Source organism: Chelmon rostratus, chromosome 1 (genome assembly GCF_017976325.1).
Source record: "Chelmon rostratus isolate fCheRos1 chromosome 1, fCheRos1.pri, whole genome shotgun sequence".
NCBI lineage: Eukaryota > Metazoa > Chordata > Actinopteri > Chaetodontiformes > Chaetodontidae > Chelmon > Chelmon rostratus.
Window position 1 is genome coordinate 12213149 of NC_055658.1, and position 22673 is coordinate 12235821.

Genomic DNA, 22673 nt, shown 5'->3' on the forward strand with positions numbered 1-22673 from the left:
GATCAGGCTGGCATGCAATCCACATGTTTCAACCCCCCAAGAAAAGCTGAGGGGCCCTGTAATATAAACCTCAATTAGACTTCCCTTGGTTGCATTTGAACAGCCTTTGACCATGACGTATCGCCTCCCAGTTTCAGGTATCGACAGTCTAAATCCACCCACATCCCAAAACTTGAAATCCCTCCAGGACCTCGGGGCGGTTTGGCACATTCGAGCGTTCAGTGGTTAGCTCATTGCCCAACTGTGTTGTTGATGTTGAGCCTTGTTGTGGATAAAAGACAAGAGTCTTTAGGGTTGATGACAGGCAGCATCTGTCTCTCAGTGAAAAGTTGTTTGTTATCAAGAGACTATTGAAAGAGTGATAAACGATATCTCTACAAGGGCACAGACATTTTACACCTTAGATAACACCAGCTTTGATAACCTCTCTCTACCTCTGTAATCCAGCTCTTCACCATGCCTGCGTTTCTGCAGCCAAACAATACATATCCATGTGCAAAAAGACACGGAATGACTATGCCAGAAAATGTGGAAGATTTGGAATCAAACATTAATATCAGATTTAATAGGTGACATTCATAACACGCCGCTCTAACTTAATCTTTCAAAGATAATCAGGCTAACTGGTGAGTTTCCAAAACATGCAGAATTGGTGTGGGCAACATGGGTGTTCATATTACTGAAGCAGCAGATACTGCCTAATATGGATGTGCTCTTTATTTATTTGACCTCCTTCAAATGTTTTGCTGGTGAAATATCACCCAAAGAAGTGTCATCTAGACGTAAATGTGATACATTAATGACAAAAAAAAATTCAACAACAAGTTTTCTATATGTTGCAAGGAAGTAATGGATTGATTGAATTTGGATTTGCTTATTGCAGCATTTAGTGAATGGAAGATGTTTTCATGCTGACATTTAAATGTGCAGTGTGATTATAATGTTCATACAGAGCTAAACTTGATAATGAATATTGATTTCCTGCTGCACTGTATTCCTACAGTCTATAATATGAAAAGGGGAGACTTCATCATACTATTATGATTTTGGGTTTTTTCATGCATGTCACATCAAACAGAGGTGATGAACTTGTAACTTTCATCCATCCATCCATTATCTATACACCGCTAAATCCTTTGCAGGGTCACGGGGGGGGCTGGAGCCTATCCCAGCCGTCTCTCGGGCGAAGGCAGGGGACACCCTGGGCAGGTCGCCAGCCTACCACAGGGCCACACATATAGACAGACAAACAGCCGGAGCCGGAGAACCCGGTGAAAACCCACGCTGCACAGGGAGAACATGCAATTTGTAACTTTCATTTTATTTTATTCTTCCTGACTGCCTGAGATGATATGTAATACCAGCATGACCCATAACAACAAGAAATCTGTATTCACTGTTCCTTAGTTGCTGCTCAATGGAGCAGACAAGATCTCTGTCAACACAGGATGAGGGTGGCCATGTTAAATCTGTAGAAGCAGAAAAGGATACAAGAAGCTACAGCTACTACTACTTCAGCTACAGGCAGGCCAAAAGGCATTTCACAAGAGAACCCTGGAAGCCCCTGAGCCTCGATGTTTGTGATATGGTTTTTACCAGACAGTCATCTGAGGTTAGCCTGTTCCAGGGGCTCAAATGATGGGGAACATAAAGGTTCTAGGAAGACAGAAAAATTCCATGAAGAAAACATATACAACATATGGGGGGCACAACAAGAGAGCACCTGTCAGAAAACAGCTTAAAAGAGGATATCACCCTCCAATTCAATCATCCATCAAAACATTTTGAATCAGGACAACAGCAACATACACCTTAATGCTGGTGACTAAGAGCCCCTTATTGAGCAACATATGCAAAACTTTGAGTAGAATTAGCACAGAGCAATGCTTGGGGTCCACGTGTTGATCCTTGCACTAACTGGAAAAGAGTTTCCACCCGTTGGCATACAGTGCCTTTGTTGAAGATGCTTGAGCAATAAATATGGTCTGGACTGCCACCTGATCGCAAGAACTCAGTAGCAAGGATTCCAGATATTTCTCTGCCATGCCTCCCTCAGATTATCTGAACCTCCTGCAGGTTCAGTCTCCACTCGCATGGAGGAGGTTTTTGGTGGGAAAGCATGTCCACGGCCTTGTTCTGCACACCTGGCAAATGCATTAAACTAAGACTTGTAAGATGACTTTAGATCCAGCCATCACTGCTGAGGGGGAAGCTGGGAGGAGCCGGAGTAGACTGTCACCTGACTGCATAGACCATCGACTACCTCACCAACAGACCACAGTATGTGAGGCAGGGGAAGGATTTGGAATACAGGGAAGTCATCACTAACTTTGTCAACTGGTGTGGACTAAACCACCTGCACATCAATTCTGGCAAGACCAGGGAGATGGTGATAGACTTGGTGACAGACTACACCGGTGTGCATCCAGGGATTTGACATTGAGATCGTAGAGGAGTACAAATACCTGGGTGTACACCTAAACAATAAACTGGACTGGTCCACGAACACTGATGCCCTGTATAGAAAGGGCCAAAGTCGTCTCCATCTCCTGAGAAGACTGAGGTCCTTTGGAGTATATAGGACATTACTGAGGACTTTCTATGACTCTGTGGTTGCATCTGCAGTCTTTTACGCAGTGGTCTGCTGGGGCTGTGGAAGCTCTGAGAGGGACAGAAAGAGACTTCATAAACTGGTGAGCTGGCTCTGTCCTGGACTGCCCTCTGGACACCACTGAGGATGTAGGTGCGAGGAGGATGTTAGCCAAGCTGACATCGATCATGGACAACCCCTCCCACCCCTGCATGACACAATGGGGGCCCTTAGCAGTTCCTTTAGTAACAGACTGTTGAATCCAGTGTGTAAGAAGAACCGCTACCACAGGTTCTTCATTCCATCAGTTGAATAATCTGATGATTCCATCAGATTATTCAACTCCAGCACCACTTAACATAAGACTGTGTTGATGTTGTTTGACAAATTCCGCTCATATCCACACATCTTGTGCAATATTACATTTTCCTTTTACATTTTGTGCAATATTACTGTTTTGTATATCTTGTTCTTCTGTGCAATAGTAGTAACACTATTTATTATTTTTAATCTGAAGGCAGCATACATGGTTCCTTTTTCCACAGCTTTTGGGGAAATACATACTTTTTACATATTTTTAATGTATTTTTTCCTACATATTTCTTTCTTTTATATAGTCAAATTTAATTTTGCTTGTACAATCTTATCTTATCTCTAGGAAGTGTTGTCTAACTGAGTAAGGACATGTTTCCCTTCCATGACAGGAAGAAAATGACTGAGGACCAAGCATACTGCACATAGCTCCACCACATTTATATGCTGGGGCCTCTGCTGAGGACTCCAGGTCCCTGTGACTGCCCTCTGATTCCACACAGCCCATCCAGCTGGAGAGGGAAGAATCTGTTACCACTATCTCCCAGTGGGAGGGAAGTGAGGCCAAGGGAACAGTGGAGCACAGAAAAGCCTTGTTTCCAGGGTTCCAGAGACCGAAGACAATGTTGTGATGCCGTCATCATTCTGCTTTGTTGCCTCTTGGGGTCGAGGCCCAAACTGTTGATTCAGAGCTGCAAGGGGTGTAATGAAAGGAGCCTAGAGGAATGACTACCATTGCTGCAGTAAAATTGCCAAACAACTGGAGGAGGAGGGTGTAATGGTAGCCTTGTACCTCTCTGAAAATTAAAGACAAAGCTGTGCTCCACCCTCTGGGGAGAGGGAGCAGCCCTCATTAACAACGAATCAATGGCAACACCCATGAACACGGCCCGACAGGGAACTAAAGAACTCTTCGCAAAATTTGAGCCCCAGCTGGATTAGGTGGACTAAAAGTTTTTGTGTCACAGGTTGGAGCGCATATCAATCAATTATCAAAGTACGGAAGAATCTCCGTGTCCATAGCTATAGAGCCTGGCTTGACTCAGACTTGACTCCAATGACAGGGTGGCTTGGGGGGTTGGTTGGTGGGAACCCTGTGTTTCGTGCCCTATCCATTGATGTCTAAAGGTAAGGTGTGGAGGGGCTCGCTGGATGCTGCTCAAAAGAGAGTGTCCAGTTCTCAAGGGACTCTGAGTGTCCTCTTTAAGGCAAAGAGTGCTGGTGTGTAGGGGTTTAGACAGAGGTTCCAGGCGTAAGTCTTAAAACTGTTACCTGACTTTGTTCACTTGCGCACTACGCATCAAGGCCTGTTAGGCTGCAGGCCCAAATGTCTGGCCTGGAATTACAGGCTGATTGTAAAGTGTCTTCCTGCACTCCTAGCATCGGTTCTAAGATCTTCATCTGGAGATACTATCAGAGAAGCAATGTAGGCATCAATGGCAGGCATTTGGTCGAGACCATATTCAGCAATCCCATAATAGCAGCCAAAGACCTGCAGGCCCTAGGTGGTGGAGGAGGAGGTGGAGGAATGCCTTGTGGTCTGGCCAGCAGCTCTGAAGTTCGTCAATGTATGGCAGCTCATGCATCCTTCAGGAAATCTGCTCCTGACCCATTAGAACCTGTCACAGAGGGAAGAGGAGAACGTCTCATGTTCCACCTGTTCTGCTTCATTATCAGTAAAAAAAAAATCTTGAGGCTGCAACAGAGAGTAAAATAGCTGAGCCATCACTCTAATCACAGGCCTAGAGTAGCAGCTCTACAGTAGCAGTGACAATGACTTCTGAAGGAGGGAAGCCAGCCTCATCAATGCTACTGTCAGACCTGGCCAGCCTTGTGGGCCTCTAACTGCACTGCCTGGCTTAGATGTCCAACGCCAAGGCATGATGTACATCTTTTATGGCCATCCTCTGGGCAGAGAGGGACGAAGAGAGTCAGTGACCAAGTCGGTCAAGTACAAAAACCGCAAGCTAATACAGCACACAACTGTAATTCACCTGCAACGAGAGGAGGCATTAAATGATTAGCAAGGCATGTCTGCCAGTAAAATAAGACACTTTTTGTTTGGAGTTTTGGCAAAACTCCTGGTGGAGACGAGCACTGGCTATGCAGCTTCTGGAGGATGGAACTCTCCAATCAATAGGTTACAAGGCTACTGGCATGGGCAGTAAAGCACTAATTGTAGCTAATGCTACAGACATACATGACCTGTGCATTTAAGCAAGAAGACGAAAAGATGATGACTGTTCAGCGCTAAGCCCCTTTACCAAGTTGCCTGGGTCACCCATGGTCACATGAGCTTTTGTTGGTAACTTGACTCCCTGCAAATACACAGGATGCATTCCCAGGTATAGAACATGAAATAGAACATGCAATAACTGATTTGTTTGGATACTTGACAACCATTGGCAATAAGTTGTGAACATGACATTGAAATATCATTACTTTTTTAGTTAGAACTTGTTAGAACAGTTGCTTACTTACACATTCAGCAGTTACAGAACCACATTATCCTTGATTTGGAGTCGTATTTTTGGCCACCTGATGAATGGAAGTCTAATATTTGGTCTCTTTTAGCTCTGTTTTTGGTCTGGCACTTTAGCTGCTAAATGCTCAACTACGTTAAGCAGTTAGCCGTTAACTAATTCTCTGTAGGTTCATCACAATGCGTGACCCCTCTCACAATGTCAAATTGTTTTCATGGTGTATCTTCTGCATGGTGTTCCTCTCAGGACATCTCAGTCTTTGCTTAGCTGGCTCAGCTCTACCTCGTCAGACCTGGCTGAACTTTGACCAGCCTCAGTTATACTTCAGCTCAGCTCAGCTGTGCTTTCTGCCAACTGTTACTAATGTAATCCACTTTCCAATCATTCATGGTCCACCATCAGTGACTGCTACAGCATTACAGAGGCGATCCATTCAACAGTTATTGAGCCACTGAAATATGTGTTTCTCCTGTCCTGTCGGATAAAACCTGATCATATTGTAAATGTCCAAGTCACACAGCAACAAATAAAATCTGAAAGGTCATCAGAAATCTGCAAGGAAGGAGCATCTTTACATATGTAGTTGCCAGTTTATTAAAAAACTCTGGTATTGCATGATTTTGAATTGTCTATAGTAGACAAAGATTGCACCATTAAATACTATGAATAATATAATCGAATGTGTAAAAACGTGTACCACAGCTTGATCTTGTGTTAAACTGGCAGACATTTGTGCATGAGATCCATGAAAACACTACAGAATGAATGAGACATTTACAATATTCATTGTGTGTCCTCTGTTTTAACAGTTCAGGCAGCAGCCTCTCCTTGGTCCTTGGTACGCCTGTCCTTCCTCCAGGCTCGGTACAGTTTGATGCTGAGACTGGGTAGATCATACAGCTGCTCCAAGTGGAAGCGCTGCCGAAAGCGATCCACAAAGCTGTTCTCTGGGTCCAGACGAAAGCGCATGGCCCACAGGATCTGTGTGTTTTCCTGGCACAGGTGATCAAAGGTGTCCATCAGCTCCTCCAGGTAAGGATGGGCGTACACCACATCAGCTGCCAGGATGTAGTCGAAACAATGTGTGGCACGTGGGAAACGTTGCTCCACCTCCTGACCCCAGATCAACTCTGTGACCTAGAAACAGAGATGATTTAGGATTTATACAGTCTTAAACCAGTATACTCTATCCCTTATTTACAAAAGTTTGTCCACTTTGAGACTTTTATGTCAGTCTTTGTTAACTGCACTGGAAACATGGAATGACACAGCTAATTTTACATTTGGTCCATGACACAAATATACACCAAGAAAAACATGTAAAACACAAAGCAAAATAAATTGCTGATGATTATTTGTCTCCAGTACCTTGGGTAGATTTTTGAATATATATGAATATATTTTGTTCTCAGTATGAAATATAAATGCAAAAACCTACCAGAGGGATGTACTTGCATCGGCCCTTGGTGTTTCGCATAACATTGTACTGGAGGTTCCCCAACACATCCGGTAGGTCAGTGGAGGTCACCTTAGCACCTGGAGAACAACAGTGCGGCTGAGTGTTGAAGGGAATTAAATATAAACAGGAATAGAGAGAGAAAAAAACTAAAAGATGATATCAAAAAGCCTGAAACTCAAAACAAGTTCAATCACTTGATTATTTTATTTTCTGTACCTAACAGGCTGGATACGATGGTGACCAGCCCAGTCCCAGCACCCAGTTCAATCACATTTTTGTCTGTCAGGTTGTATTTCTCTCGGTTGGTCTCTAAGAAATGACACAACACCATCGCCTGTTGGGGGGGAAACAAGTTTTGAGTTCAATGGCAGGAATCAAAATAAAGAGGTTGCACAGCAGCTAACTGTAAATATTGGGGTAATATACAGCATAAGCCTGCACGTACTGAGGGCCAGAGTACAGCTCCATAGAGGTCTGTAGACTCTTTGATACGGATCTCCAGATCAGAAAAGATGTAGCCCTCCCAAGCCTCCGGGCCAATGAGAGAGGGGCGGAACTGCCGAGCCATTATAGCTTTGGCTAGCTCTGCATCCGCAGCAGCACCTGCTTTGGCACCAACAGGAGAGACAGGTATTATATTAAAACAAAACATAACAAAACATGTTTATATAGAGCATGAAGTGAATGGGACAAATGCAGAAGCTAGAATAAGTCATAGCAGGAGATGCACAGGTGTAATTAAACACATTAATGATGGCTGAATTGAATTTAGGGTGAGCCACTTATAAGCCCTGATTCCAAAAAAGCTGGGACACTTGAAACCATAAAAAAACCAGAATGTGTTAGTTTGCTAATCCTTTTTTGACATATACTCAAAAAACAGTATACAGTGAAACAGTACAAAGACAATATATTTAATGTTTGACCTCATCAGCTTCATTGATTCTTGTAAATATCTGCTTAGTCTCAATTTGATGCAGCAACACATTTCAAACAAGTTTGGATAGGAGCAACAAAAGACTGGGAAAGTTGTGGAACACTCCATAAACACCTGTTTGGATTATTCCACAGGTAAACAGGTTGATTGGTAACAGGTGATAGCATCATGATTGGGTATGAAAGGAGCATCCTGGAAAGGCTCAGTCGTTCTCGTGCGAGGATGGAGCGAGGTTCACCACTTTATGAACACATGATTGTATAAAGGATGTTACTACATGGGCTCTGGGACATTTTGTAAAATCTACACAGTGTCACAACTTTTCTGTTGCGATTGCGTGTTGTATAAACCCCGATTTTGTGCATTCTGGCTCACTGGCATATACTGGTACACTTAAATGATATGGAGCTGTAATTAATGTCATTACCTGTGCTTTTCTAGCTATTATAAGGTCAAATGTCTGCTGTGAAACTGGTTGTTTTTCTCCTTTCTGCATGGTTTCATTTTAAAGTGTTTAATGCTCCAACAACTCAAGCAGCAACAGTTTCTGTCACATTGCAGAGTGGTCACACCTCAGTCCAAGTTGAAAACACACTGCTAATAGCTTGATGTGACTCACCTGTGCATCTGATTTGGTACTTGAGATTTGCAGAAATTGTTGCCTCAGTTTTCAGTGCATAAAATTTTAGGTCAATGGGAAAGGAATATGTACAGTTAGGACAAACAGTGAACACAAGGTGAGCTGTGTTCCCAAATAGACCCAGTCCAACACACACCAGCTGACCGCATGATTCTTAATTTGCTTGTGAAATTGATGAGGAACCACAAAAGTTCCTATGAAAGCAGCCCACAGGCCTCACTGTGGACCCTGAAACAACATTTAATTCTCCATTGTAGATGAGTGGAAGCAGAAACCTCATAGATGGATATCTTAAACCTTGGATTCTCTGCTCTATAAATGAATCACATTTAGGCCCATAATGCCCCTCTGATCCGCCTGTGTTTATTTGTAACATCATGCCAGTGTGTCGGACAGCTACGTGTCAGTGCTAGTGGTTACTTGGAGCGTCTGACACACGACTTCAGTTATGTCATGCTGGTTGAGAGAAAAGGTCAGGGGAGCCCTCAGAGCTACAAAGCAAAGGTTAAATAGGGTTGGGGAGTGCTCTGGGGGTAAATTTATAGCTTGTGTGTGTGTATAAATACATGTGTTGTATTTGTCATTAACAAGCAGGAATGCAGTTGTTTGCATGGAAAAAAAAAATTCAACACAGCCACATCTTGCAAGCTCTTACATCGGATTCATTATCAGTTGGCTAGGTTTAAATTTAACTATGCATGCATACTATTACATTTTTAAGACACAAGTCTTTGCCTGTTCCAAAAAAAGCCCCTTAAAACCTTGCCATGCTGCGAGCAGTTAATTATTGCCACTACAATTAGAAAGCATCATCTTAAATTTTCTGTTTTTGATAACTCCAAATTTTCACCTTCTTTAGTGTTGGAGTCCTCCATGGCTTCGGACTGTCGAGTCTCAGTGTCTGAAGGAGTCCAAGCATGAGGGCAAGAATGCCCAAAACAAAATCTCTACAATAGCAGCCAACAGCTGTTCTGGGTTGTGTTGGCCCCAGATACAGTCCTTTTGGATTTGGGTCAATCTGGATCCAGATCTCTAGCAGGCTGACGTGTTGTCCAACTACCCTACCCCGACTGTCATTTCCACCACACATTTGTTGCTGTCCCTGGGCGTGCTTGGACCCCTCTCTAATGCAGTAAAACTGACAGACAGCAACAGCTGCTCTGCCCAACTGCTGAATTGGAGCTGGGACGTGAAGAGGAGGAGCAGGGTTCTATATAAAGAAGAGAATGGAAATGGAACTTGGGGTAAAACGTCAGGTGTTTATTAAGAAGCAGAAGGCGACTGAAATACAAACTGAAGAAAATTCAAGGGACGTGTGCCGAAGAGTTGCACCTATCTCAGTCTTACTGTTAACGCACGAGCATGATAAATGTAAAAATCTGACTCTGAAATCTGTGTAAATACTAAAGAGAATTTAATGCAAAATGTTATTCTTCAAGTGCAGGTACAAATATGTTCACAATAGTACAAAATACATAGTTAATAATACAGAAAGAGCTCAATTCATCACTGTAAATGTTCATTATTCATTGACACATTTAAATATTAAATATAACATCACTGACATTATTTGGAAGTGAGTGACATGTTAGGTGCTTCGGATTCTGATGGCTTAGACAGTTTTTAATGCTACATCTGAAGTTCAGTTTCTTCCTCACAGCTTCTTCCCCCTCCCCTTTCCTCTCATGCTTCCTCTCCTTGTGCTTTTCGCTCCGCGGCCTCGTCGGCCGCCTTCGAACACAGATCGGGCTGTAACCATAGAAACTTCACCGCCACTATCACTGCCCTCACCAGAGCTGCTGCTGCTGCTCCTCCTGGCCCTCTGAGGTCCACTGTGAGTGGACTGAGGGACTCTTGCTGAGAGGGTTTCCTGGCTGGTGCTGTTCACATCCTGAGATGTAAGAAGAGGTTCAACAATTACCTCTGAGCCTAGAAACCCTCCTCCTGCCATGGACCTCTCCTCTTCCCTCTCTCCTCCTCCTCTCTTTGGACTCTTCCTTGCTGCCTTCACTTTCTTTGATTTGGATGGGGATGGCATTTCCTCCTCACTCTGCCCCTCTTCCTCTTCTCCTCCTTCCCTCTCCTTCCTCTTCATGCAGGTGACTGCCCGGCGGAGTCGCTGGCTGCGGATTGCCTGCTTTTCCTGTTGCTCCATGCGGAAGAATGAGTCGATCCGCAGCTGAGTCTAAACCAAGACGGTGAGAGATAAGGTATAAACCATGTAAGGCTACAAAGTGTTTTTTGCCCCTCCATTACTGACTTACAAACTTTATTGTTAGCGTGACTGAGAATAAGAGACTTGGAGGCTAGTTAAGTGTGCTTAATTTCAACTGTTTACACATTCCAGCATCGAGTTTAACTGTTACTTTTAGTTACCGCTAACTATTTAAACTATTCACCCATTTCAGCTCACTATTGTAACTGTTAGCTAACATTAAAGTGCTTATCATTACTTTTAGCTACCGCTAACTATTTCAAATGTTAATCCAGTACTTTCAGCAAACTATTTCAACTGTTTATTCATTTACTTTTTATTTCAGTTTACTTTTAGTTGACCATTTTAAAATTGTTAAACTACTAGTTTTGGCTAATGACAAATCTTAATTTCTATTTTTAGTTAACTTCAGTTAAGTAGTTGAGCTTTCCATATCCCCCTGGCAATTAACTGTAAAGTACCCCTTGTTGGGAGTCAATGGTTGAGAAATGTTAGTCAATCACCTGACAGGTAACCAGAATCAGTTACCTGTTGGGTGTTGAGCTGCTTGATCACAGGCTGAAGAGTTTCCTCTGTCCTCCGACTGTTCCAGCCAAAACGACTCAGACAGAATGTAAAAGACTGGTTAAGGAAACTTCATACATTCATGAACACACACACACACACACACACACACACACACACACACACACACACACACACACACACACACACACACACACACACACACACACACACACACACACACACACACACACACACACACACACACACACACACACACACACACACACACACAGAGAGAGAAGGGATATTCTTTGATCATGTCGAGCTGTGGGCGTCCCCAGCTGAAGGAGCAGTCTGACTGGTCCACAGCCGGCTGCAGGTACGCCTGAGCCACCGCGGGGCTGGGGAACCCAGGATGCAGTTTTAGGTCCCTCAGTTTCTTCTTAACCTTCGTGTCCCGAGGATCTGCCACCAGACGCTTTTTCTCCTGAGCCTCTGACCACCATTTACTGAACAGACGAGACAATAACTAATGAGCCTTTAGAAACAGAAACTACTGATTAAAAACTGCCACTTGAATGTCAAAACACACATAGGTTTTGGGATCTAATATTTTTATAGTAAATGTTTATACACAGTATGACACTGTATATTTTTGAAATTCGGGTCATTATTAAGATAATATTGTATTAAGTGAATATTTTGGCCGGGATAGTTACTTCATAACATTTGATTACTGCCACATGCCTTGTATATTTAGTTAACATTTATTCAGTACAGTTAAAACACAGACACAAAGATAAACCCTTAATTAATTCAGAACTTAAAAAAATGTTATCAACTGATTAGCAAATTAGCTTTAACTTATTTGTCCTGTGTTTGACAGTCAAAGGGGACAGAGACTGGGGGGATTAAGCATGAAAGATGTGAAGGTTTTGAAAACTTGTGAAAAAAGAAAAAAGATACATGCAACTGCAAGTAGGCCAAAAGTGTTTCACACACACCTGAACTGTGTGAGCGGCTCCAAGCCTGGCCCTGGGAACTCATTCAGTATCTCCATGCCAGTCACATATCCAACCCCTGGCACGCCCTCTGTGTAGTCACTTCCCAGCAGGTACGCCAGATTTATCAGTTTAGTCCTGTCCACACCTGAGCGAATGGAAAAAACAGATGGGAGGAGAGAGAGAAGTAAAGCCTTGTGTCTTCTGTCTGATCAGTCTGCTGACAGCCCATCAGTCACCACCAACACAAACACCTGTCTCTGACATGTGTAATATCAACTCATCAGATTAGCAGGGTAATGTGATATCCTTGCACAATTTCAACACCTTTCTCTTTCATTTCAGCCGGTCACTTAATAGCAAAATATCCTCAGGTGCAGCTGCCAAGTTACGTACATATTCAATTTCATTCTCATTCCCTCAGTCCTGACCTAAAAAGCATTTTAAGATGAGAAAGTCACAATGCGCATGAGAGGCGGTAATGCTCTAAACAGACTGGCCCAAAGACAAATGTTTCAGATGTACACACAGTCAATACTATGACACCAAATGGACTTAATGATGACTTCATCTTAAAATGCTTTCTAGATGAGGACTATTTGTAATCTTCTAAAATACACAAACTATGAATGTGACCACTGACCATTTAAGGATGTAGGATCATCCTAAAAATCATCCTACAGTGGAGCAACAATGGGTTTCGTTCAGATGTCCCTTTATTGCCATCTAGTGTATGGTACAAATAGTGAATCAGTGATGGTCAGAAACAGTGTTTAGTGAAGCTTCATTTAGTATGTGATGGTGTTTAAGATAGATCTAACTCTATATTTGTGATTGGTCCCAATACCAAAACCATGAGATAAGAAAAGTGATGGTTCTTAAATAATTGGGTCCAACTCTCAGCAGTGTAATAACTCAGCCTTTGAGGCCTGTATCCTTCAAACGCTCTGATGAAGGCTCTGTGCCGAAATGCATTTTTCTACCGTCATGTGCAACTTCCTTTTCCAGTGCAATCATCACCTGCGGTTGCAGTTCCAGAGAGAATGAGAATGAAATTGAATACATGTGTGACTTGGCAGCTGCACACACACACACACACACACACACACACACACACACACACACACACACACACACACACACACACACACACACACACACACACACACACACACACACACACACACACACACACACACACACACACACACACACACACACACACACACACAGATGATGGTGAGCACTGACCCAGTTGATTTTGTAAGTCACTGTACTGGTAGTGTTCAACATATTTGTTCTGGCTGAAGAAGTTCTTGTAGACGTGCCTCCCCCCAAACAGCCACACATCTGAGTCGTCTGTGATGGTCCCGTGTGTGTGGTCGGCGCGGTCGAGTGCTGCACACTGAGCCTCGGCCTCCATCGGCGCCACCAGGAACGGCACGCCGAACAGCCGCAGCAGCTCCTGGTATCAAAGAGGAACACAGTTATTGCTTATGAATCAGCGTTGCATTGTTATTATGTCATGCCGTTTGATTTCTTAATGACACAGACACTACTTAGGGAGGGTGGAATGCCCGTGTGTCCATATGTGTTGATGTGATTTCAGAGTTCTCCCATTCACCTGGCTCTCCAGGTACATCTGTCCAGTGACAGTGTTCGCCATCCTCTCCTGCTGCTGTTTCAGCTCCCTCAGGCTGTTCTGCTCCACCTGCAGAGAGCTCTCCAGAGCCTCCAGCTCATCCTGCCACACGCACACACATGCACGCACACACGCATTATGACAAAGACAACATTTGGCTAAGAAAGACAAAAAAAGAAAAAAGTCATCTATCCATGCAGATGACCCTTTGAAATAGTTGTTACCATTTACGTCAAAATCTTAAGTGTCTAAATAATCTTTACCACATCAAAGTGTTCCCATTCATTGATTGCTGGAGGGGGGCTGGATTCAGTCTCTGCTCCCTCCCTCAGCTCTTCCTCTTCAGTCCGTGCCTTTTTGTCCTCGTCCTCCTCTAAATTCAGAGCAGCAGCCGGACTGCTGGCAGCTGCTGTCGAATTTTCCTCTGGTTTTTCTTCTGTCTTGGTCCCACCTTCACAGACCTCTTCTGGAGATCCTTTCTCTCTAATCATTACAAGTGAATTATCTTCATCCTCCTCTTTACATTCTTCTTCTGACACCTCGATGAAGCTCTCTGGGAAAGCAAGCACAAAAAGCCCTTTTTGAATATCTGCTGGTTTAAGAAGTGATGAACGTGTGATCTCAGACAGACTATTACTGTACCTTCTGACTCGCTCTCCTCACTGCCCTCTGACTTCACATCATCTTCCCTCCTCTCCTCTGGAGCTTCAATGGACTTGTTACTACCCTGCACAGTATGAATCTCAGTCTCTACACTGGGAGGTTTTCCACATATCTGAGCAGAGAGATTGATGGATGACAGGTTTTGAGGGGAAGCAGCAGCAGCCGGTGGTTGAACAAGATCTCTGTTGTCTGTAATAAATCTGTGCTCTGATTCTTTTCTCTCCAGCTCCTCTGTCAGCTGCCCTTTCTTTGTCTCCTCTTCTGACATTGTCTCTCTCTCCTGAGGTTGGTGCAGCACCGCAAGGTGAAGTGCTTTATTTCTCTGACCAATCACTTCCTCCATCTCATCTTCAGAACTACTAATAAGCAAACTATCTCTCACTTGTAAACTTTGGCTGTGGCCTTTTGGGTTTCCCTGTAAATCTGTTTTTTCACTAGGTAAAGAGTTCACATTGGCAGGTTCTGGCTCTTCCTCTGAGCTACTGATGACCACCTGTGGCACAGGGTGATGAATATTTGCCTGCAGTTTTGTGGGTGAGCTGCTGATTAGAGTTCCATGTTCAGCAGCACCATTTTCCTCCTCAGCGAGAGCTTGGTGGATTGCCAGCAGGGTACGTGGGGACACACTACCACCCTTCTTATCCAGCTTCTCCTCATCTGAGCTGTTGTTCATTGCAGCCTGGATAGCCTCGAGCGTACGAGGCGAGGGTGGTGACGTGTGTCCTTGAGCTGGTTTTGAGACTGAGGGTTTGGACTCTTCTGAGGAGGGACCCTGCACTTTCTCCTCTTCCTCGTAGGCAGGACGCCACAGGGGCTCAGGTCTGCCCGCTGCTCGTCTTTTGCTGCCTGACAGGAAGCTACCCGACCAGGCTGCGGCTGCAGGTCGGCTCTCAGGGGCAGTCTCACTCTTTTTGGAGCCTATGTAGGAATAAATATGAACACAGAAACAGGTTTGCCTGTTCAGATTTGTATTTAAATGATACATCATGTTTTACAAATGAAACCCTGTTAAACGACCAAATCATGATTAGGTTAAAGATCTATTTCCTATTTCCCGGCTGCCCTCACCTTTAATAAGGATATAGTGGGAATGGTCTTCAGAAACCAGTCGCTGTGACTCTACGCTGTGACTCGGCTGCTCCCCGTCCTGTTCGTAGAGCTGTTGAGCGCTGCCGGCGCTCCGCTGGCACATCTCTTTCTCAACACCCAACAGACGCTGGTTAAGATGGTTCCTCTGCAGCAGGCCGGCCAACTGGTACTGGGAAAATTCTCCTGAAAGCTAAGAGGCAGTGAAGAGGAGTCTGTGTTGAAGAGGAGGAGATGAGCTAGCGTGAGTGTGAATGAGAGAGAATGGTACCTCTGGAGGTTTGTGGTACATCGTCCGGCGTCTTTTGGAAAACTCTTTCATGTCTTTGAGTATTTCGTGTTTCATTTCAGGAGGCAGGCTGGCGAACTCCTCTGAGTTGATGTCCACTGAGTTGGAGTCTTCATGAAATTCTCCCTTAAGGAGAAGAAAATTGTACCACTTTGTTATAACACAAAAAGGACCAACCAGCCAAACCAAATTAGCAGATAATAGCTTGTCTCTTATAATTATAATATTATATTTATATACATGTAGCCCAGCTCAAACACAAACTATCTGAAGCCAAATTACTTGGTGGTAGTGCTACTGTATCTAATTTGATGCTCTTGTGCATGTGGTAATTTTACCTGATACATGTGATAATTGTCAGCCATCTCCTCCAACTCTTTCTCTTCCTCTTCTTCTGAACTGCAAGAAAGAAACACATTAAAATAATTATAGCACCAATATTATAGGTGAAATAACTATATGAAACAAGGCATGGTTAATGCCAACTTGTCACTGATTCAAGAAAAGTTGTTTTTAGTCATTTGTGGGTTCTGTTTATGCAAATGGAACCATGAAAACAAAGCTCGGCTTGGCCCAGAAGTGTCAGGATTTGTCTTCATGAAGCACCTGACTGTCCTATCTATCACATGTGATGATGAGAGGCTTTCCAGCCCACTCCCCGTTTAGCAAAGGATTGATGTAAAACTCTTCTGTGGACTGTAGATATTCTGACTGAATTACTGATCACTTTATCCACAATAACTAGAGTAGTAACCGTTCCCAGGCCGCTGACCTGCTTTTGTCCTTTTCCTCTGCAGCTGGCAGGGCTGGCAGAACATATATGTCGTCCACCTCATCTCTCCTCACGCTGGAAAGGCTTGGTAGAGGATCCTTACTATGGCAGGAATAAAAATATGTCAGATAAAACCATTAAGGGTACAATGACTCGAATTATCTATTTACTCAGAAGGTAAGCAGAGAGGGAGACAGAGAAGAACATGGGAGAAAGCTCTGGCGGAATTTGGTTCTACGACTACTGCCGGGATGTCCTGTGGCTGCAGAGGCAGTTTTGTGTTTTCTTTGCCGTCCCTCCACCTGTACACTGACCTTGTCCCTTACCTGCGGTCTCCAAGTGCAGCTTTGATAGCTTGTCTCTTCAGGAATGTCCTGAGGAGTTTCTCATTGGTCTGTTTGGACTCTCGGTTCAGCTCCTCTTTCCTTTGCCTCCTCAGAGCCTGCAGGAGAATCATATTCCTTTGAAAGAAATCTCCAACATTTGTTTACCTTGTTTAGAACACATTTACACAGACTGGCTAAGTCGTTCATCAGGAAGCACGGGACGTACCAGAGTCTGCTTCTTCAGCAGCGGTGTGTCCCCATCAAACACAAAGATCGGCCTGATGCGGAAGAAGAGCAGCTTACAGATGCGGTGGAAGAGTGTGAGGAGGTGGGCGTTCTGGACACTGTTGCCTTCACGGTCCCTTACCCCCTTCACTGCCTGGTTCAGCCATATACTGATGTCTGGGGGTGTCTAGTCAAGGTTAATGCAATGGCTTAAAAGAAGACAGTCAGTTACATGGACATATCTGACAGAGAGGTATAAGAAAGATAGTGGGGCCCTACTCAAACAATGACAGACAGACTGACACACTGATAAATAGATAGATCACCGCCAAGCAAGGATACCAACAGCGAGGATCTTTCCTTCCAGAGTCTCGGGGTTGATGGGTTTTCCTGTGCTCTCCAGCAGTCTCCAGAGTCCGTGCACTCCCATAACTGTAGTCTAACAGTCATACGTGAATATCAAAAAATTTAACACCCAAAAACAAGTGAACTGTCCTTGACTAATCTGAGTGATTTCAACTCCCAAATCCCCGGAGTGAATAAACCAGAAACAGCGTCCCACCGGCAGTTCTTTACATTTGTTACGTTGTAACACAATTATTTGTCCGTCGTGCACACATTACCGACGCATGAAGGTTCCGCGTCAAGTCATATTCAATTGTTGCACCACCTGCTTCAGGAAGCATCAATTTTCCGATCTCTAATCAGTTGCACAATTAGTTGCTGTTGTAAGGTTTCATTTACAATAACAAAGAAGCAGATTGGAGATCAGTTTTATGAGACGGGACTAACAACTTTGCTTCGTGGGGTTTTGTTTTCGGAGGTAACTCCTGACAGGCGTTACTGCTACTTCTACAAATTGTACATATTATAGTAAATATCAGAAAATGTCGGGGTAGAGATTAAAATCACGGTTTGGGATATTCATCTGTGTACATTGTCGCACAGTGAACTCCCTGCGGCTTTTGTTTGGAAGGCAGCGCTTGGCAGTTTCTCGACAGGAAGTCATGCCTGAGAGGCAAGCTCAGGGCAAAAAAATACCCGCAATTCACCAGAGGCCAACTGTGTCCGGTGACCAAATAAACAGCTTGTGGCTGCGAATTAGCTTAACCGTGGAAGCTGGACCCATTGTTTTACCCGGTATGTTGTCTAACAGTTTGTAAGAATCGTAAAATTAAAAAAGGATCACTGATATACTGGGAAGTGTCTTCCCGTGTAGCTAATAACAGTCATGACAACAGTAACTTTGACTGTTAAACTTCCCTTTAACAGCTCCTTTACGTCAACGCTGCTCGGCAAACGGCTATCATTAGCAAGTTAGCATACCAGCTAGCTGCCGGTATCGTGTAACGTTATCAGTACCTTAACTGTTAACGCTGTCCTCTTGCCTGGCGGTCTTCTTTGGTAGTTATCACAAACAATGAATGTTACAAATATTAACAACAAAGCACTTTGCCTCTTCTCAATTATCACAGAACGAAGAGTCACCCGGTTTTCACCCAAAACAGCCTTCCTTCTCAACTAACGCCACCTCCACCATGACTGCCGCTGTGAGAGGTATGTATTATTTGCACTAAATACACATATGTTTACAGGTCCTACCTGTTCAGCCAATTGCAACAAAGCGATGCTCCGTCGAGTGGTTTGAGACTACTTTTTTGTTTAAGACAAACCCCTAGTAATCCATGTGGTATGTCTTCTTTTACTGCTTCGTAGTCAAGAACTAAGATTTGTCTGAAAAATCTGCATAAAGAACAACATCTGCACTCATCCATACAACTATAGACAGATATTATTGTTATTATTATTATTATCATCATCATCATCATCTTCATCATTTTTAATACTTTATACTGCCAATTCAGTGTCTGAGTTTTGGTGGCCAACCAAACCATAGCTTTCACCACACCTTACTCTAAGGAATGTAGTCCAATTTCCTCTAGTGTTTAATGGTTTCTAAACAGCTGTAGATAAAGTTGCCTGTACATAATAGAGTGTTAATAGTAGTAATTAAGTATTGAAGTTCGATACCCAGCACTGTGTGCAGCTAGAGGGGGACTGTGGTGGCTATACCATAAAGTCTTTGTTCATGTATTTTGGCATTAGTAAGTCAACTGTTTTGTTGTGCTGTACAAACAGAGTTGACTAGATGATTATGCCCTGTGGTCAGAGACACATCAGCATTAACATACATGACACGCATCCCATTGCATCCTCAGTGAGTCGTAGGAGTGTTCACACCTGCATTTAGAGCCGACCACGTGGATCAAATTGTCAACTTGGTCTTATTTATTTCTTACAGATTGTGCCAAAGTGCCTATTCGAGGCGCTGGCGATGGCATGGAAACTAAAAAACCACCTGCGGTCCTGGAGGTAAACACAGATACACTGCCATCAGGTCCAGCTGCACTTCCCCTCCTGAAGGTGGCTAGCCCAAAACACAGCCCCAAATTTACCCATCCTGCCCCCGCTGCTGCCCCTCAACCGCTTGGGGTGTTGCATCTGGGCAAAGTGAGTCGAGAGGCCTGCACAGAGTTGGAGGCCGTGAGGATTGTCGTCCCACGTGCCGCTATCAGCCGGACCACCCGTGCAGGACCCGTTGAGGAGAAAGGGGAGGCTGGGCAACAGGTTGAGGAGCAGGGCTCTCCCCCTCTGCCTCTGGTGGAGGACTGGAGAGGACAGCTGGAAAAGTTACAGAACTCTGAACGCAGGCTGCTGCAGGACAAGGAAGGCCTTTCCAATCAACTCCGTGTGCAGACAGAGGCAAGGCCCAATGACGCAGATAAACTTTACTTAGATATTGGACATACTTTGCTTTGCACCATCAGGTTTATTCAACGTTTCATGTAAAACTTCTGGAATGTCTTATTCTTTTTGGATCCGAACAGCTAATACTCATACTAATACGAAATACTAATCATGCTCCTTATTGTCTCTTTGAGTGGACTTGGCAATGACAATATTTTTGTGATGAAGTGCTTCAAAGGTGAAGTGAATACAAAGGAAGCCATTCAGTCCCTCATGCATGTCTTCAGCTGTGAAAGGTGATTTGTAACTTTCATTAATTCTGTGTGCCAGGTGAACCGTGAGCTAAAGAAACTGCTGGTGGCCTCTGTGGGTGATGACCTTCAGTACCACTTTGAGCGTCTGGCTCGGGAGAAGAACCAGTTGATTCTGGAGAATGAGGCTCTAGGCCGGAACTTGGCTCACACTGCGGAGCAGCTGGAGCGAATGAGTATCCAGTGTGATGTTTGGAGGAGCAAGTTCCTGGCCAGCAGGTATGACTTAGACAAAGTAAATTTTGTTTTGTTTCAGGCCATCAACAGCTGCTGTCCTCTCATCTTCAATTCTAATAGCAATTTATGCAGACAAGCATCTGTCACGCACATTTTGGCATGCAAGAATAAGAATGACATAATTACTGTAATAATTCTTGCATGCATCAATGTTGTCACTTCAGAGTCATGGCAGAGGAGCTGACGAATGCAAGAGTAGCTCTGCAGAGACAGACCAGAGAGGCACAAGGAGCCATCCAGGACCTGCTGTTAGAAAGAGAGGAGTTCTCAAGAGACATGGTGCTCACTCACAGGTAACATAACTATTGACCCATAATTCCGAAATTAAGTTGTTGATAGCTCACAATCTAAAAATCCTGAACATTAGGCAAAGAAAGGACTCTCTGTTAAATTCAACATGCCAGGATTCCCTGCAGGCTAATGTCGCCCCATTATAATCTTTGATTCAGGCACCAGTTAATAAATAGATTCATTGCTACACTGATGGCTTCTCCTTATATTGCTCTATTTTAAAGGGTAAGCATTCTCCTCTAGGTGTCTCTAGGCATTTCTTTAAAAACAGCGATTGAAATGTATGTTAAATAGATACAAGGCATGCATATCCCTACTAGCTGTATAGAGGACCATACATTTTTAATAGTTTGCCATCAGTTAGCAAGTGGACTTGTATTGGCGTAGCTTTGTTATAGGTACACTTGACCAAGACTTTCATGTTCATGTGGAATGAAATATATTTCTTATCACTTGTTGAACTTGGTAAATAAAACGTTTATGCTTTCAGTCATTTCTATTCTGTTAGCATGTTATTATTGTGTTTCTTACTTATATAGGTTAAATATACTTATTTTTTAACATTTGTCACACACGTGATTGGAATTAGGAGAACTAGGCTATTTGATTTTGCACATTAAAACATTATAGTTCAGTCAGAGACATAGATGCAGGTGTAAAGGGTCTGCTTGTTGAAGCAACACTAAAAGAATCTGAGCAGCAACAAGGACTCTGCTGGGAGAACTTATCTTCCTGCATAACAATAGATGTGCTGCGGTTCACAGCATTCAGAGGTGGCTGTGTGAACATTATACCTTGGCCAAGTCAAAAAGAAAAACAATCTTGATCACATTAAGTTCAAGGTTCACAGCTGTGCCATTGATACTTAAGCATGAATAAAACAGTGACAACCAATCTGCTGCTGCAAGCACAACCTCAATATCAAAATAATACAGTGTGTGTGCACCAGTGGCTGTTGGCTGCCAATCAGATACAGTTGATGGGCCAAAGGTTATGGCCCATCAAGGGTTTGTGCATGCGTTTTGTTAGCATAGATGATAATGACAGAGTCTATGTGCTGACTATGCTTGCTTTTCAACCACCAGATCTCTGGAGCAGCTCCTGGTGTCTCTGCAGTGGGGCAGACAGCAAACGTACTACCCCAGCGCACAGCCCCTCAGCACCGGAGAGCTGGCAGCAGCCAATCACAAGCTTGCAGATGCCATCAACTCCCACCTCCTGGGCAACACCACCAGCAGCGTGGTGAAGAGCAGCAGTGCAACAGCTGAGCAGCTCTGCAGCACACCGGCTGAGAAGATGGCTGAGAAGGTTCGAAATCTATATCCTCACATAAATCTGACTATGTCTGATATTTGTAAAAATAAAATCCACAAGGTTCACAAACGTGTTCTCTGCTTTTTATCTCAGGTGCTGAAGATTTTAGATCCAATTTCCTGTTCAGAAAACATGGAAGAGCCACCACTTAGTGACTCCACCCCCTCAAACTTCCTCAGCAGTAAGAAGAGCATCGGCAGGTTTCACCCATACACCCGCTACGAGAACATTACTTTTAACTGCTGTGAGCGCTGCACTGGAGACATCCTGGTACTGTAGAGGTCAAAGAGCAGCAAAATCGGCTGGTACACACTAAGATAGTGTGTAGCAGCCGATTGTTTGGTTTCCACAATTTCAGATGATGGTTTGAAATTTCAACCATCAAACAGCTGTTTGCTTGAAAAAAAAAAAAAAAAGCTAAAAAAGAAAATGGAATTCTTTGTTCAGTAATTATGACGTGAAAGCAGTGAAACGGAATGCATTTCAGAGCCGATGCAGCCTCGTTTAAACCATGAAAGTGCTATTTATTGCTGGGATGTGAGGTCAAGATGAGTCAGTGTTACATGGTGAAAAGCTGCTGTCAGGGTGTCTGCTTATTCAAACTTGAACATTAAGTTAGTGTGTT

At 43.8% G+C, this 22673-nt stretch overlaps 3 protein-coding genes across 3 annotated transcripts; 1 reads left to right on the top strand and 2 right to left on the bottom strand.

The window, feature by feature from the left end:
- Positions 1–6073: 6073 nt before the first annotated feature.
- mettl21e (methyltransferase like 21e) lies at positions 6074–9468 on the bottom strand. The gene is made up of 5 exons (XM_041941883.1): positions 9272–9468; positions 7290–7450; positions 7061–7178; positions 6824–6921; positions 6074–6522 (listed from the first exon to the last, which is right to left on the bottom strand). The coding sequence occupies exons 1-5, from the start codon at positions 9294–9296 to the stop codon at positions 6196–6198; spliced, it is 729 nt and encodes a 242-aa protein (XP_041797817.1). The 5' UTR covers positions 9297–9468; the 3' UTR covers positions 6074–6195.
- A 203-nt stretch (positions 9469–9671) lies between these two features.
- Positions 9672–18588, bottom strand: ercc5 (excision repair cross-complementation group 5). The gene is made up of 16 exons (XM_041937262.1): positions 18510–18588; positions 17490–17586; positions 17149–17324; positions 16923–17038; positions 16597–16698; positions 16163–16223; positions 15807–15950; positions 15518–15728; positions 14429–15367; positions 14050–14339; positions 13769–13888; positions 13396–13609; positions 12148–12292; positions 11452–11652; positions 11165–11249; positions 9672–10606 (listed from the first exon to the last, which is right to left on the bottom strand). Exons 2-16 carry the CDS (start codon positions 17575–17577, stop codon positions 10076–10078), a joined length of 3423 nt encoding a protein of 1140 aa, XP_041793196.1. The 5' UTR covers positions 17578–17586; positions 18510–18588; the 3' UTR covers positions 9672–10075.
- blzf1 (basic leucine zipper nuclear factor 1) lies at positions 17863–22499 on the top strand. Its single transcript, XM_041937636.1, has 7 exons — positions 17863–18287; positions 18623–18704; positions 19450–19910; positions 20226–20425; positions 20608–20736; positions 21820–22042; positions 22142–22499. Exons 2-7 carry the CDS (start codon positions 18686–18688, stop codon positions 22325–22327), a joined length of 1218 nt encoding a protein of 405 aa, XP_041793570.1. The 5' UTR covers positions 17863–18287; positions 18623–18685; the 3' UTR covers positions 22328–22499.
- Positions 22500–22673: the final 174 nt, after the last annotated feature.

Coding starts and splice junctions, on each gene's coding strand:
- blzf1 (XM_041937636.1), top strand. Junction 19,911..20,225: donor AACTCCGTGTGCAGACAGAG/GCAAGGCCCAAT, acceptor TCTGTGTGCCAG/GTGAACCGTGAGCTAAAGAA. Junction 20,426..20,607: donor AGCAAGTTCCTGGCCAGCAG/GTATGACTTAGA, acceptor TTGTCACTTCAG/AGTCATGGCAGAGGAGCTGA.
- mettl21e (XM_041941883.1), bottom strand. CDS start 9,296: ATGGAGGACTCCAACACTAAAGAAG. Junction 7,451..9,271: donor GGACTCCAACACTAAAGAAG/GTGAAAATTTGG, acceptor TTGGTGCCAAAG/CAGGTGCTGCTGCGGATGCA. Junction 6,523..6,823: donor GATGCAAGTACATCCCTCTG/GTAGGTTTTTGC, acceptor CTCTGTTTCTAG/GTCACAGAGTTGATCTGGGG.
- ercc5 (XM_041937262.1), bottom strand. CDS start 17,577: ATGGGAGTGCACGGACTCTGGAGACTGCTGGAGAGCACAGGAAAACCC. Junction 11,653..12,147: donor GAGCCGCTCACACAGTTCAG/GTGTGTGTGAAA, acceptor TCGTCTGTTCAG/TAAATGGTGGTCAGAGGCTC. Junction 11,250..11,451: donor CAGCTCGACATGATCAAAGA/ATATCCCTTCTC, acceptor CCAGTCTTTTAC/ATTCTGTCTGAGTCGTTTTG.